The sequence below is a fragment of the Serpula lacrymans genome (assembly GCF_000218685.1).
Source record: "Serpula lacrymans var. lacrymans S7.9 unplaced genomic scaffold SERLAscaffold_18, whole genome shotgun sequence".
Taxonomy (NCBI): domain Eukaryota; kingdom Fungi; phylum Basidiomycota; class Agaricomycetes; order Boletales; family Serpulaceae; genus Serpula; species Serpula lacrymans.
Genome location: NW_006763307.1, coordinates 346,507 through 360,625, shown reverse-complemented (window position 1 = coordinate 360,625; position 14,119 = coordinate 346,507). Strand labels below are relative to the sequence as shown.

Genomic DNA, 14,119 nt, shown 5'->3' with positions numbered 1-14,119 from the left:
ATATTATTAGCCACTCAGGCCGAGGCTTTACCGTCGATCATTCAATGTTCTTTGACCAAGGTAGTCGTGTATATATCTTATCAGATAGCATCTGACCCTATCCCAAGGATTAGATAGGAAGGCACAAATACAATCCATAATGAAAGATATCTCTGAATCGATGTGCCATGAGCTAGAGGGGCTACAATATGACATTTACTTTGTATTGCCTGGCGGGTGTTTAGTGTTTTCTAACACCGTTAGTTGTGCATACGCATGTGAGACAGAAAATATTACATGGACGGATACTGATGCACTACGTCTTCCTACCGCGTCCTATAATAGATGGTTTGTATGGTCAACTAACTTCACAGTGCTCGTTTCCTAAACAAGACTTTCGCCGTAGGATTTGGGGAGCTAGCCGTGTTGAATATGAAGTTGACAGGTCGAACGCCTTCGTCCTCCAACTTGACGTCATACGTCATGACCACATGTGCCAGCATCGCCTTTAACTCGTTGGCAGCAAAAAAGCGTCCGGGGCTAAGGAATATTAGGTCAGTGAAATGTACGTATGTAACGTCCTGAAACAGTGGAGAATACAAACCATGCATGTCTGCCGTGTCCGAAAGGTATATATTCCGGATTGGTAGATACCATTTGGTGCCGGACTTCTTCTCCCTCTCCCTCTCGGAGGTCAGCAAACCGGAACGGTTGGAATACATGAGGATCTGCGTATATATCTGCGTCGTGGTGTATTGGGTAGGCGGCAACAGAGACTATACACCCAGCTGGAATAAATGTTCCATCGGAGAAAGTGAAGTCCTTCAGTGCTTTTCGGGACATCGATACTGCAATGGAAATAAATTAATCAACAAGTCAATGAATCCCAGATACGACGTACTGCAACCAAGACCATCAAACCTCTGAGCTTCTTTCAAAAAGCTATCCACTTTGCGCATCTTCACCAAAGCATTCTTGGACCAGCCTTCTTGTTCGATGATAGCCTCAACTTCTTCACGCAATGGTTGGATGTATTGAGGGTAGGCAGCTAGGTAGAACAATGCATGCGTGAAGCTCTGTTATAATAGAATTCTTTTCAGCATGCAAAAACAGAATGGGTACAAGAGGCCTATAAATACCATTGACGATGTCTATATCTGTATGATCAGCGTATGTGACAGATAAGCCTGGGATGATGGACGTACGTGAATTGCAGCAAAGTTGATCGTCAAAATGCGCATGGTGAGTAGTCTTGCGGTTTGCTCTTCTCCTTTGGCTTCGTCCATAAGCCAGGATAACATGTCTTTCTGAAATATATCATGAGACATTATACACATAACTCAAGAAAAATATAGCGTACTGGCTTTTCGGCCCAATCATCGCCATATTCTTCAATATATCTCCGACGCTCCTCTATTATAGGTTGGAGGTGCTTTATCGCCCGCCTGATACTGCCAGGAACACTGGTCAAGAATTTGGCTACTAATCTGAAAGTCGGATAAGTCGTGGACAATTTGAAATGGAAAGAACACGTACGGTGCCATGAAAGCGGGGAACAGATTGATGATCATTCCTCCTTTGACCACATCAAGAGTGAATTTGATATTAAGATCCATCCAATCGGGATCACGACCTAGTAGTGTTAATCCATCAGTAAGGGAGGAAAAGGGATATATGGATACTGACACAGAGGAAGTCCCACAAACAAGCGGTTGCTCGTTCGACATACGACTTGCATGATAGTATTTAGTCCAGGTACGCTAACCCATTCTTAAAATGAAATGCATGATCAATATTGGCCACCACAAAAAGGCAATGGGCATACCATCACCCTTGGGCTTAATAATGTCATCAAAAGAAACCGCAATTTCATCACGAATGTCCGAAAAGCGAGCCGCAAGGTTACGAGTGAGCTGAGACCTAATGACAGAAACGTGATAGGGATTGTGATGTACTTCATGTCCAAGCGTATATTCGACTTTCAGCGACTGTGATTATATCGGGAATAACATATACGTCAAATTGACCGTTTTTTTAGCAGACGTGGGAACACGCACCTCGTTGGTTGCCTCCAGAAATGACAGCTCGTTGTCCGGAGCTTTGCGAAGCTCTTCGATGAGCTTGGGCCCGCTAATGATGACATGCCAGTTGTCTATATTGGGGACTTTGAAGGCCATACCTTTGTACTACACATGATGTCAGAAACCGTAGGTGGGCCACCGTGAATAAATTACCTGGGTATAGCCCTCTTGTATCATGTCATGGGCATGGAACAGGAACCTCCAGGCTCCTAAATAGGACGACAGTATTCCAGAAGGTCCAATTGTGGGGATAGCATCAACCTGAGGGACGATCAACGCTTATCCATCAAAAAATAAGTCCCAATTAAGAGAGAAACACATACGTTTGGCCTGTTTAGATACTTGGAAATAGCAACGGCGAGAAAAGCTGAGCTGGCAAGACCATAAGTGACAAGGGACATATTCTCCATGGTTGTTGGCTCTGCCTAAGATATGCTGAGGGGATGCCGGTAATACAAGGAGACGACAATAAGGGGGCTGTCATATATATTACAAATAACTAGAAAATAAATGTCTGAGACCATACCGCTCCTCCGACGGAGGATGGTTTACATATTATCCGTTGGGAGTCCCGGGCGCTGAACAATGGTTCCACAATGGTGCCACTATCATTGATACTAAGTTAATGGGCCCTTGTCTGCCTGTAGACTTTGTTGGCGCCAGTTCCTGCGTTCGAGTTTCAGTAATACTAAGACAATCATCTAAGCCACGAAAATTTCTTACCATTCCTGGACCCAACGGTCCTACTAGTAATGATGCCACTTTTTCCGGCGGCCCTTTGACGTGTGATTTATTCAGTTATACTGACTCCATGTAGCCGACGGCCCATACAAAAACATGCGAATAGTTACATGACATTGATTACAGCAACATACTTGATTAGATTAGTCAGCGATTTTATGCGGATAGCCTACGGCGGATAGGCGACTGTTCTTATACTGGATAAAGACTACAGGGCGTGAAACAAGGCCAATCCATAGCCTAATATAGAATGTGAGAATACTTGCCCATATTTATAACAACACACTACTGTTGTTAACCGTCAGTTCGGATGGGGGGGGCTATTCGGATGTTTTCGAGATACGACAATTCTGCTGCCTAAATGGCTAAATTCGTTACTTAGACACTATTGTATGTCTTCCAAAAAAACAATCCAAGTTTTCCTACCCCAGAATTCACATTATTGAGCGAGTCCCTTATTTTGCGTGATTTTCGACGAAGTAACGCTCTGCCGAGAACGGTGCAGTCGTACTTTCAACTTTTTCAAGACCGCCAGGCGTGCACCACGCAGTGATGGATGAGCAAGTCGAACACATCCCGCTCATCAACAAATTATGATGGATGCGCCTCGGTAACCGCAGCAAAACCAATGGGAAACGTCCCAAGCGTGCGTCGAGGGATCCTCAATACGAGACTCGAATTCAGGCTGCAATCACTGGGCTAAACTCTGGACAATATAAATCATATGCTGGTGCTGCTCGAGCACACAATGTGAGTGATCAATCAAGATCAAACTGATCAATCAAATGCTAATTGATTGTTCTAATACCTTGTTTTCTTAATCAGGTTGCCCACCAGACTTTACATGATCGTGCAACCGGCTTACACAAACCCCAGCAGGACGGACAGGCAGTAAATCAGCTACTAACAACCACAGAGGAGAAGGTGCTAATGGATTGGACTCGACATCATGCCATGGAGGCGAATCCTCTCAACCCAAGAAAACTTTGTATGTATGCCTACGCGATCAGTGGGAAGAAGCCAGGCAGGAATTGGCATTATTGCTATGGTGCTCGCAATCCGGTCCTCAAGCTCAAGAAACCTCAAAGTCTGGACCCGAAGAGAGCGATGAATTTCAACAAGCACACGGTTCAAGATTATTTTGAGAAACAAAGGCAAATTAATGAGACATTTAATGGCATACCCCCAGAGCACAAGTGGAACATGGATGAGAAGGGAATTCAGATGGGAGGTGGTCGGAAGAATAGTGGGAGTAAATTTTACTTTGACAGGACAAAAAAGGATGTCTATCGAGTTTCAAGTGACAACCTTGAGCTCATCACCGTGATTGAGTGTATTTTGGCTGCTGGCATTTGTATGAAGCCCTCTTTTATTTTGAAAGATGGGCCATTTCCTGATGTACGAGGCCTTGAAAGCATTGGGAGGTACACTATCTATGTTACACTAGTTTTATTTTACTGATTCTCTCTCTCTCTCTTTTTTTTCAGCATTTCACGCACACCAAATGGCTGGACGGACCATGACATATGTGAGAGATGGTTCAGTGATGTGTTTATTCCTGAAGCCAGCTCTCGCCGCGTCAACAACAAACCTATCGTACTGACCCTTGATGGTCATAGCTCGCATGAACAACCTGCTATCCAAAAAATTGCCTACAACAACAATATTATCATTTTCTGTTTTCCCTCAAAAACCACGCATAAATTGCAGCCTCTTGACGTCATTGTCTTCTCGCCAGTTCAAAGGAAGTGGGCCACTCACACCAGCCAACTTGCTCTTGATGGCATTCTTATTGACAGGTATAACATTGTACATGAGTATATGAAAGTTCACGCTGTCATTACGCCAGAACTAATCTGCACAGCATTCAAACAGACGGGGATTTACCCTTTCAACCCGAATATATTTACTGACGACGACTTCGCCCCGAGCCATGCAACCTCAACCTCTGCACACTTCCCCGAGTCCTATCCTGATGTCGCCATGTCAAGCAACGAGTCCTATCATCCCTCCAACAGCAGCAGTGAGTTTGACGGGTTGGTGGGTAGAATTAGTGAGGATGAGGATGAGATTGATGATGAGGACAAGGACAAGGATGGAGATGAAGAAAACAAGGATGAGGATGAAGACGAGGACGAAGAAGACAATAGAGAAGATGAAAAAGAGGATGATATCCTCTTTCCCTCTCCCTCCCTCGGCTCCTCTGCTCAATCCGACCTCCCTCCTGAGCTGATGAATTGGCCCCGCCTGTCAGAATCACCCGCATGCTCTGTAGAGCCGTCTCCTTGTCCGTCTCCAGGTTGCTCCCCCTCCCCACTTCCCTCCTCGCTTTCACACATTGCTGGCCTCGATGTCCTAGGAAATTTTGGCCAGATCTACCAACCTGGTCCAGCAACGGCCCCATCTCCGTCTCCGTCTCAACTTGGACAGGACATTCTCCCCTCTCCAACACCTTCTGAGGTCGTTCATCTACGCGCTCTCTCTCTGTCCGGCAGAGGACATCAGCGCCGGTATTATACGCACTCTTCCTCCGGTCATTAAACATGGTGCTTATGGATCGGCAAACAGTCAGCATTGAAAAAGATCAAAGAAGAACTCACCCAGAGCTTCTCACTGAGCTTGTTTCAACCCGAACGCAGCTCAATCTTATTGAGCAAGACCAAGCACAGCTTCTGGCTACATGCCAGAAGCTAGAGGAGGATTTAGGTCGGGTGCAGGCAGAAAGGGACGCTGTCGATGATGAGAACTGCAGTTAGAAAACCACACACAAAACAAACTAACACACAATCCTCCCAGATTCCACGGAACTTGTTTATGGGCTTTGCCTCCTAGAACAGTGGAGTGGTCTGGTTGTTCGTGGGGTGGTACGTATAAAAATCCTTCAAAGTAAAACCCAGAGGTGTATGAGTGTGGGTTTTGAGGAGGAGGGATAGTTGAATTTATAGAAAGATAGGGGCTTTGTGGCGAGTATAGACGAGCACTACCTTGCTAATTGTAGCACAAGGTAGGTTTGAGAACAACGAGGATGACGAGGTGACGAGGTTCCCAGTGATAGCAGGCTCCTGACGCACAAACTGTAGTGCTCAGAAGGACTCTAATCGAAGGGGATGACAATCACTTTCAAAAGTGACGAGTGACAATGACAGCAGTTAACAGTGGTAGAAGTGGTAAGTGTTGTGACCACACTGGATCACAAGTAGCAGAGTAGTGAACTTGAGAGTAGAGAAGAAGTCTGGATTGGATTACTTGTTCTTTTTTTTACAAGGTAAAATACAGGGGTTTATATAGTAAAAGAGAAGTAGGCTATGCACAGTATAGCTGTGCAAAAAGAATGAGAAAGAACATGAAGGAAGGAATGTACACTGACAAATCCTGCGTAGGTAGTACAGGATAAGATTGTCAAAAAAAGAAAAGAAAGGGATAGAACAATAAATGCTGTGAGTAATGTCACAGGTTTGTACAGCCATAAAGTAAAGTCCAATAGCAAAAAGAGAGCAGGAAGATCATGATGTCATGGGAAGATGCAGTAAAAAAAGGGCAAGGCAAAACACTATCAGTATCAACACAGTTCCTTTATTGTCAGTCAGGCATTCTAAAAAAATATGTGTCCATAAAAATGATTCAAAAATCAAAAATAATCGCACTGTAAATGAATGTGTGATAAAAGAGAAACTGGAGCCACCGGTCCACCACCTAGTCCAAATCTGATAGTTCCATGGCCTTACCAATGGACTGGTTGTGTTGGACCACCTGATCAAACGAGGGAGGGACACCACCTAGTCCAAATCTGATAGTTCCATGGCCTTACCAATGGACTGGTTGTGTTGGACCACCTGATCAAACGAGGGAGGGAGAGGAGTAGTTCCAATTTGGAACAAGTGAGTCCCAGGCAGCGTGTGGTAGGTGTAGCTGTAGCGAAGACGATGGACAAATGATAAGTGTACCCAAGTGAATGGGACAGCAATGAACATGGGCGACGCAAGGGGATGAACCTTCTCCAGCTCAAAAACTACCCACCCACGCTCCAACCAGGCAAGACGAGCGACCGATGTTTTGATAGTATATGATGGCAGATCGACGTCATGAAGATGGACCTGTTGCCCTATTTGGACTGGCCGCTGGGGCTTTGCTGATATCAGCAGTGGCACGTGGTAGTCAATGGATTGGCGACGGAAGCGGATAGGAAGTGGTGACATCAGAAATGGTGGGGTGGCAAATAAGATGAGGAGGAGGAGGGTGGAGGTGACAAACAAGTGGATTAGAATGGGGACCCAGAAACGACTGTCAGGTGAGAATAAAAAGGAGAGGAAGGGGCCCATGGTGGGGCTAGGCAAAGGAAGGGGAGTAAGGGAAACGACAAAAGCGAGGGCGCAATGCAATGTGTAGCCAGTGGCGACGCGAAAATTTGCCGAAATGCCGAAACACGGAAAGTACCGGATGGAAAAGCAAAGGTGAGCGTGACTGGATTGCCTAATAGAGGTGGTGCTGATCAGCCACAAGTTCAAAAAGGGCAATATTAATTACTATTCCATGTGGCACTGTGCCTGTGTGGCGCAAAGGCGAGTCTTTTTGAATATTCGCTTCGTTATTGACACCTGTCCATGCTACCAATCAACTTTGGTGCATGACAACGCCGCTAACACCCATTGCACTATCATCTCCCGTGTGGTTGAGGAAACACGCAAGCAGCTGGGGGTGGTGACTAAGACAAAGCAGCGGGGGACAGGAAAAATCAAGGCTTGGTTTGTTACTCACCCGGCTTTAAAGGCACATTTTGATCAGGAAGAGGCCAAGCGCAGCGAGAAGGCAAAGGAGAGGGCAGCAAAGGATGCACAGAAGGCCGTGGATGAGGCCATCCGTACTGCGCACATTCACGAGGACACTGTGTCGAAGAATTTTGAGAAGCCCCTGTCGTCCTACAAACGCAAGGACGACCTCATCACAGTAGCTGGGGCCTTGCAACTGTCAACCACTGGGACGGTCAAGGAACTCCTCACTAGGATCAAGACATACCTGGATGAGCATGGGGAGCTGGCAGGCCAGCCTCGCTTTGCTGGATTATTTGGCCATCGCGCCCCAAACATGTCTTCCTCTGCAAGTGGGTCTGGCTCTTCTTCTGCCATCTCTTTGCCTTCACCCCACTCTCCCGCTTTCCCCTCAGCACAATCGGTGGTGTACCCGCATGCATACACCCCCCAGCTCCTCCCCCAAATTACTCAGCAATACTCCTCCTCATACATGTCCTCCCATGTGCCCCCCTGAGTTCTTACACTTTGCCAGGTCCAAACGACAAGCCCGGTACCATTTATTACAGTCCAAATGATCCTCAAGGTTACATGTGGTTATAAATTTGTATATAGTTCTCCATCAATACATGTGCTTTTCTTAAATTTTGTGTGATAAAAAGTTGATATATTCTACTACAATTTTCTACTACAATTCCTACTACTATCAAGCTGGGGACTTGGGCGAATTTTCTGCTCTTGATAGTGCCGAGCGGGATTTTAACACGGCTTCTGTGACCTCTCTGTGACAATATGTTACTTTGTGACATCCAAATAGCCCCCCCCCATCCAAACTGACGGTTAACGACGGTGTATGCAGGGATATAGTATCCCAGAACCATATACAATGCCCCAAACAGTGTGATTTGTAGGCATATTTCTATATACTCAATATATCATTTTCATGATTCAACAATTTATTTGAGCCTATGCTAATATTTCAAGTACTAGATAATTCATTTACAGTCCGACTTTTCACCCTATAGTTATGGGAAATTGTTTCCCCATTGGGATTCAAAAACTCGGACTTTTTCTTCTCATTTTTATGCTTGTTTCTAGAATAGTTACACCTCAGTTTGTATTGCATAAAACTGAGGTTAGTAGATACAGTCTTTTTCACATCTTCATTTACTTATTATGCTTCAGTATTGATTTCTTAGATGATTGATAAAATGAAAGTTAGCTGCTGGCTAAGAGCACAAACAGATGTGCTTACTTGAAAAAAGGGTTGACATACAAGCAGCCATGGTCCCACTACCATAGATGAGCAGAACTTGATAAAAACTTCCTCGAGTGATGCTTCAATGAAAAAAGCTTTGCATGCACCTGTAAAACAAATCCAAGACAACTAAGAGTAGTCTCCGATTGAGTATCAAAACGCCTAGGATTTTCTGCACTATTTTCTTGCACCTAGGTTGCTGTATTGGTTGGGATGGAGCCATCATCTAACATCCTTTGCATATCCTTGCATAACTGACAATCAGGGATGACTTGCTGTCCATGCCTGTGACAACGCCAACAAGACACAGTCTTAGGGCACTGGAGCACAACAAAAACAACACTCAGAAGAAGAGGAAGAGGTGGGAGTGGTTACCCATTTGGTAGGACCAAGTTAGTTGTTGGTAGGCAACAGGAGGACTTGCTGAGTCCTTCCCCATGTATTGCTCCTGTATATATACTGTTATGCACGAAGTGCTTAACAAAGTCTGAGGGTTCGTCGAGGTTTGTAGAGAGACTTATCCGAAGACAAGTTTGAGAACGTAGTTCTGAGTGGAGGTTTTCCAACGGGAGTTGGTCTTCTTCTGAGTAGAAGTCTGATCTTAGGAGTCTAGCTTTGTAAGCATAAACTGTGTAGAATTGTATTGGAGAATACTACTGCTGTTACATGGTATTTATAATGGAAAGGAATCAGTGATAGGAGTTAGGTCCTATCTAGGGCAGGTCCGTCTGTTGAGGACTAAGTACTATAATAGGTACTGTGAATGCAAGAGGAACGGAAGTGTACGTGAAGGAAATGAGTCATCAGTCCGATGGTATAACCGATGAGTAAAAAGAAATGAGTAGTCCTTAAATGTCCAATAGAGATTGTAACACCAAGTTACATGACCAGTCATGTGACCATTTACTTTACTTTACATTTTCAACCTTTTCATAGTCACATGACCAATCATGTGACACATCACCTGACCAGTGTCTAGGCTCATCATGTGTTACAATCTCTATTGGACATTTAAGGACTACTCATTTCTTTTTACTCATCGGTTATACCATCGGACTGATGACTCATTTCCTTCACGTACACTTCCGTTCCTCTTGCATTCACAGTACCTATTATAGTACTTAGTCCTCAACAGACGGACCTGCCCTAGATAGGACCTAACTCCTATCACTGATTCCTTTCCATTATAAATACCATGTAACAGCAGTAGTATTCTCCAATACAATTCTACACAGTTTATGCTTACAAAGCTAGACTCCTAAGATCAGACTTCTACTCAGAAGAAGACCAACTCCCGTTGGAAAACCTCCACTCAGAACTACGTTCTCGAACTTGTCTTCGGATAAGTCTCTCTACAAACCTCGACGAACCCTCAGACTTTGTTAAGCACTTCGTGCATAACAGTATATATACAGGAGCAATACATGGGGAAGGACTCAGCAAGTCCTCCTGTTGCCTACCAACAACTAACTTGGTCCTACCAAATGGGTAACCACTCCCACCTCTTCCTCTTCTTCTGAGTGTTGTTTTTGTTGTGCTCCAGTGCCCTAAGACTGTGTCTTGTTGGTGTTGTCACATAACATATAAATCATACACAGGTGTTGGTCCTTGGGCTGGGTAGATGAATGTCTAGCTTCCTGACAAATACAAGCAGATGTCTCATTTAACTCAAGTAGAGTTGGTGCCACCTGCAACGTTTTCAAGCATGGCCCACACTGGTGGTTGGATGGGGAGGTACAATACGGCTGTTTGGGGTTGAGTCCTTGCAGAGTGAATATAGGGTACAGTGTGATCATAACATCAGACTGATCCTTGAGGGATGGAGATAATACATGCCTGAAAAAGCACTTGAGTTTGTCTACCCTGCTTGGTTATCTCGTGCATCCGGATCCATTGTGACAAGCTTTTGCAAATAGTGGTGTGCATTGGTTATGTGAGTACAATTTGGGCAACAGTCCTTCGTGCAAATCCAGATTCCACTACCAGAGTCAAAACCGGTATACGTGATGGTGACTCAGCTTTGAGCGGAGGGTTGTTCAGGCAGTGTAACAGAAAAGACATTGGCGTAAATGTCATCATCCACGTGACAAAACTGGATAAACCCGGTCTCTGCTAAAGCAGCCATTGTTCTCCATGGAGTCACCATTGTTCTCCTAGGAGTCATTATACTGTAGTGAGTAGCACCTCCAACTATAAGTAGTAGGGGGTTTAGTATAGGAATACCTTAGTTGTTTCTATAGCCTCTCAGGCAGCAGCTGAGGTATGTTATATTACATTTATTAGAGATCACCTTAAACTAACATTTACTGTAATTTCACTTAGGTAAATAATAAAGTTGTTTCTATAGCCTCTTAGGCAGTGGCTGAGTTTCACTTAGATTTGTTAGGTTATAAGCCCTGGTGGCGCAAGAGCTACACAGGAAATAATTCTCATTTGAAACAGCAACCTTGGAACCATGACCACAGCACACGATACATCCACATGTCCAGTTCTCACTGGACCCAACAATCATTGACTCTGGAGCAACATCTCACATGGTCCCTCACCGCTCCTGGTTTGAGCCAGGAACATACCATGTTCTAAATCCTCTGTAAATGCCATTGGCATTGGAACAGTAATCCTACAAGCAACTGTTGGCAAAAAGGACTACAATATTGCACTGTCAAATATCTTACTTGTGCCAAACTTCACTTTAGCACTCATCTCTGGCTACAAATTGTCTAAAACGGGGTTATCAACACTTTTTCCAGCAGGGTCAAGTGCTTGTGAAGTTTGGAAAAAGAAGGAACTTATCCTCACTGCCTTACACAAGCAAGGACTTTATCACATCCAAGCAAAACCCAAAATTGTGAGGCAACAATAAACTATAACAAAAACACTACCCGTCTCTGACTGCACTGTGAGGCAACGATAAACTATAACAAAAACTAAACCTATCTCCTTCTGCACTTGCAGGGAGTAAGGGTCCAATGAGCTTTGAGGTCGACAGACGCTAGAAATATAGCGAGTAGAGGACTTTGAGAGGTAAGCTTCAAAGGTTCTTGTTGAGGAGTAAAGCGGGTAAATTCAGTAATAGAAAGCTAAGGAGCTATACATGAATAGGTATGGCTTTATATAGGGAACTGTCCGTGCCTCAGACCGAAAAGAGAATATACGAAAAGTGGTCTGAGGGATTAATCAACCAATAAGAAAAAGGGGAGGTAACTATCGTACGACTTCTGACTTGATTAATCAGCAGGTGAGAGACTTGTACTAATAATAGAAGATTGTCACGCGTGGTCAGGAACCGTATCCTCATAATGAGGTACGATTCCAGATAAGGCGTTATTAGTATTACCAGGCTTTACTGGGGCTTGGAGCTGGTTGGCGAGATGCCTACTACCAGTCCCTACCCAGTGTGCTGGCTAGCTGGAAGCGATGTCCAGTCTCTGATCTGTGATATAAAGTGGTAGCGATGGTTAAGAAAGCCTGTGAGGGCTATGAGAAGTAAGATGGCAAAGGATACCTCTAGCCCTAGAGCCAGAGGTGTAACGGGAAAAGTGTTTGAGAACCAAGACATAACGAAGATAGGAAAATAATAAAACGGTCCTTACACTACCCGTTCTACTTTGAACTCTTCTTCACCTTCCTGGGTGACTACAACCGGTCCAAGCTGGTCTACACGCTGTCCTGGCAGTGGCCCTTATAGGGTTTTACATGGCTAATATTGACCATGGGTACTACGCTCATTCATTTTGGGAGTTCCAGCTCCACTGTGTTGGGTTTGACTTCCTTAATCCAGTAAGGCCCAATTCACTTTCCGGTCAGTTTTCTAGACTGCTGATCTTTTAATTTTAAGTGGTCAGTATCTAACCAGACCAAGTCACTGACCTTGTAATCAGGGGCCTTAGAATGTCTACGCTCTGCCCTGTCTTTCATCTGCTCTGCAGTTTTGAATAGCACCTTGCACATTTCTTCTAAGACAGACTTCATGTCCTTAGCCATGTTCCCTGCAGCCTTGTTTTTGCTTTTACCAGGCTCTACACCCATTCTGGGAAGGCACGATCTCATTACCTTGAACGCACCCTTTCATGTTCCTGTCTCTGTTTAATATATAAGAGAACTGGGCTATCTTTATCCACTTGGCCCAATCTGTCTGTCTGTCATTTAATAAATATACAGAGGTATTGCTTCAATTTCTGATTGAGCCTCTCCTTTTGTCCATCAGTCTGCAGATGGAACACTGTTTTGTATTGTTCCAGTGCTTCACTTTTGTGTTTTAGGAAATATATCCATGGAAATTTTGAGAAATCATCTACAATGATAATTCAGTACCAAAAACCCTCCCTGGAGGTTGGTTTGATTGGTCCTCCAACATCTGTGTGCACAATTTGTATGGGGTTCTTGGCTTGGTTTCCTCCAGTGGACTTGAAAGGTAATTTCTTCATCTTTTCTAAAGCACAAGGTTCACAGAACTCTGGGGTTCCGGTAAGGGTGTCTATGTTCTGGAGCCGTCCTTTTGTAACCATTTGTTGCAAGCGGTCCATTCCAATGTGTCCCATTCTCCTGTGCAATGAATTTACATCTACTGCTGCAAAAGCTGACTCTGGGTTGATTTTTGTAAGGACCATTTTATTATTTTCTTATCTTCTCTATGTCTTGGTTCTCGAACACTTTTCCCATTACACCTCTGGCTCTAGGGCTGGAGGTATCATTTGCTATTTTACTTTTCATAGCCCTCATAGGCTTTCTCAACCATTTTTACCACTTTATATCACAGATCAGAGACTGGGTATCACTCCCAGCTAGCCAACACAATGGGTAGGGACTGGTAGTAGACATCTCGCCAACCAGCTCCAAGCCCCATCAGTGCCTGGATATACTAATAGACGCTTTAGTCAGGATCGTACCTCATCATGAGGATACGGTTCCGGAACATGCGTGACAACACCTATTATTAGTACAACTCTCTCACCTGCTGATTAATCATTCAAAGTTGTATGATAGTTATTCCTTTTTCTTATTGGTCAATATATTCCTCAGACCACTTTTTGTTTATTCCTCTTTCGGTCTGAGGGACGGACGGTTAGCTATATAAGCCTTACACATCTCATGTATAGTTCTTTAGCTTTCTATTACTTGAATTACCTGCTTTACTCCTCATCAGAAACCTCTGAGTCTACTCCCAATATCCTCTACTTGCTATATTAACTAGCATCAGTTGATCTTCAAGACTCACTGTACCTCTTACTCCCTGCAAGTGCATGTAAGGACCGTTTTATTATTTTCCTATCTTCGTTATGTCTTGGTTCTCAAACACTTTTCCCGTTACACCT

At 44.2% G+C, this 14,119-nt stretch overlaps 7 protein-coding genes across 7 annotated transcripts; 3 read left to right on the top strand and 4 right to left on the bottom strand.

Moving 5' to 3' along the window:
* Positions 1–114: 114 nt before the first annotated feature.
* Positions 115–2,511, bottom strand: SERLADRAFT_480139 (uncharacterized protein; the record flags this gene model as incomplete). Its single annotated transcript, XM_007324172.1, has 12 exons — positions 115–519; positions 584–827; positions 881–1,055; positions 1,119–1,130; positions 1,185–1,286; positions 1,340–1,466; positions 1,516–1,612; positions 1,666–1,749; positions 1,805–1,967; positions 2,037–2,165; positions 2,214–2,321; positions 2,384–2,511. 12 exons carry the CDS (start codon positions 2,468–2,470, stop codon positions 348–350), a joined length of 1,500 nt encoding a protein of 499 aa, XP_007324234.1.
* Positions 2,512–3,791: 1,280 nt separating this feature from the next.
* SERLADRAFT_352940 (uncharacterized protein) lies at positions 3,792–4,553 on the top strand (the record flags this gene model as incomplete). The annotated part of the gene is made up of 2 exons (XM_007324171.1): positions 3,792–4,225; positions 4,289–4,553. Coding segments are annotated over 2 exons (699 nt in total), but the record flags the coding sequence as incomplete, so codon positions are not given.
* Positions 4,554–7,174: 2,621 nt separating this feature from the next.
* Positions 7,175–8,063, top strand: SERLADRAFT_443550 (uncharacterized protein; the record flags this gene model as incomplete). The annotated part of the gene is made up of 2 exons (XM_007324170.1): positions 7,175–7,252; positions 7,569–8,063. The coding sequence occupies 2 exons, from the start codon at positions 7,175–7,177 to the stop codon at positions 8,061–8,063; spliced, it is 573 nt and encodes a 190-aa protein (XP_007324232.1).
* A 3,222-nt stretch (positions 8,064–11,285) lies between these two features.
* Positions 11,286–11,667, top strand: SERLADRAFT_443549 (uncharacterized protein; the record flags this gene model as incomplete). The annotated part of the gene is made up of 2 exons (XM_007324169.1): positions 11,286–11,358; positions 11,420–11,667. 2 exons carry the CDS (start codon positions 11,286–11,288, stop codon positions 11,665–11,667), a joined length of 321 nt encoding a protein of 106 aa, XP_007324231.1.
* Positions 11,668–11,871: 204 nt separating this feature from the next.
* On the bottom strand, positions 11,872–12,405 carry SERLADRAFT_403178 (uncharacterized protein; the record flags this gene model as incomplete). Its single annotated transcript, XM_007324168.1, has 1 exon — positions 11,872–12,405. The coding sequence occupies one exon, from the start codon at positions 12,361–12,363 to the stop codon at positions 12,193–12,195; it is 171 nt and encodes a 56-aa protein (XP_007324230.1).
* Positions 12,406–12,596: 191 nt separating this feature from the next.
* On the bottom strand, positions 12,597–12,833 carry SERLADRAFT_443548 (uncharacterized protein; the record flags this gene model as incomplete). Its single annotated transcript, XM_007324167.1, has 2 exons — positions 12,597–12,623; positions 12,675–12,833. The coding sequence occupies 2 exons, from the start codon at positions 12,831–12,833 to the stop codon at positions 12,597–12,599; spliced, it is 186 nt and encodes a 61-aa protein (XP_007324229.1).
* A 278-nt stretch (positions 12,834–13,111) lies between these two features.
* Positions 13,112–13,414, bottom strand: SERLADRAFT_443547 (uncharacterized protein; the record flags this gene model as incomplete). Its single annotated transcript, XM_007324166.1, has 1 exon — positions 13,112–13,414. One exon carries the CDS (start codon positions 13,412–13,414, stop codon positions 13,112–13,114), a length of 303 nt encoding a protein of 100 aa, XP_007324228.1.
* Positions 13,415–14,119: the final 705 nt, after the last annotated feature.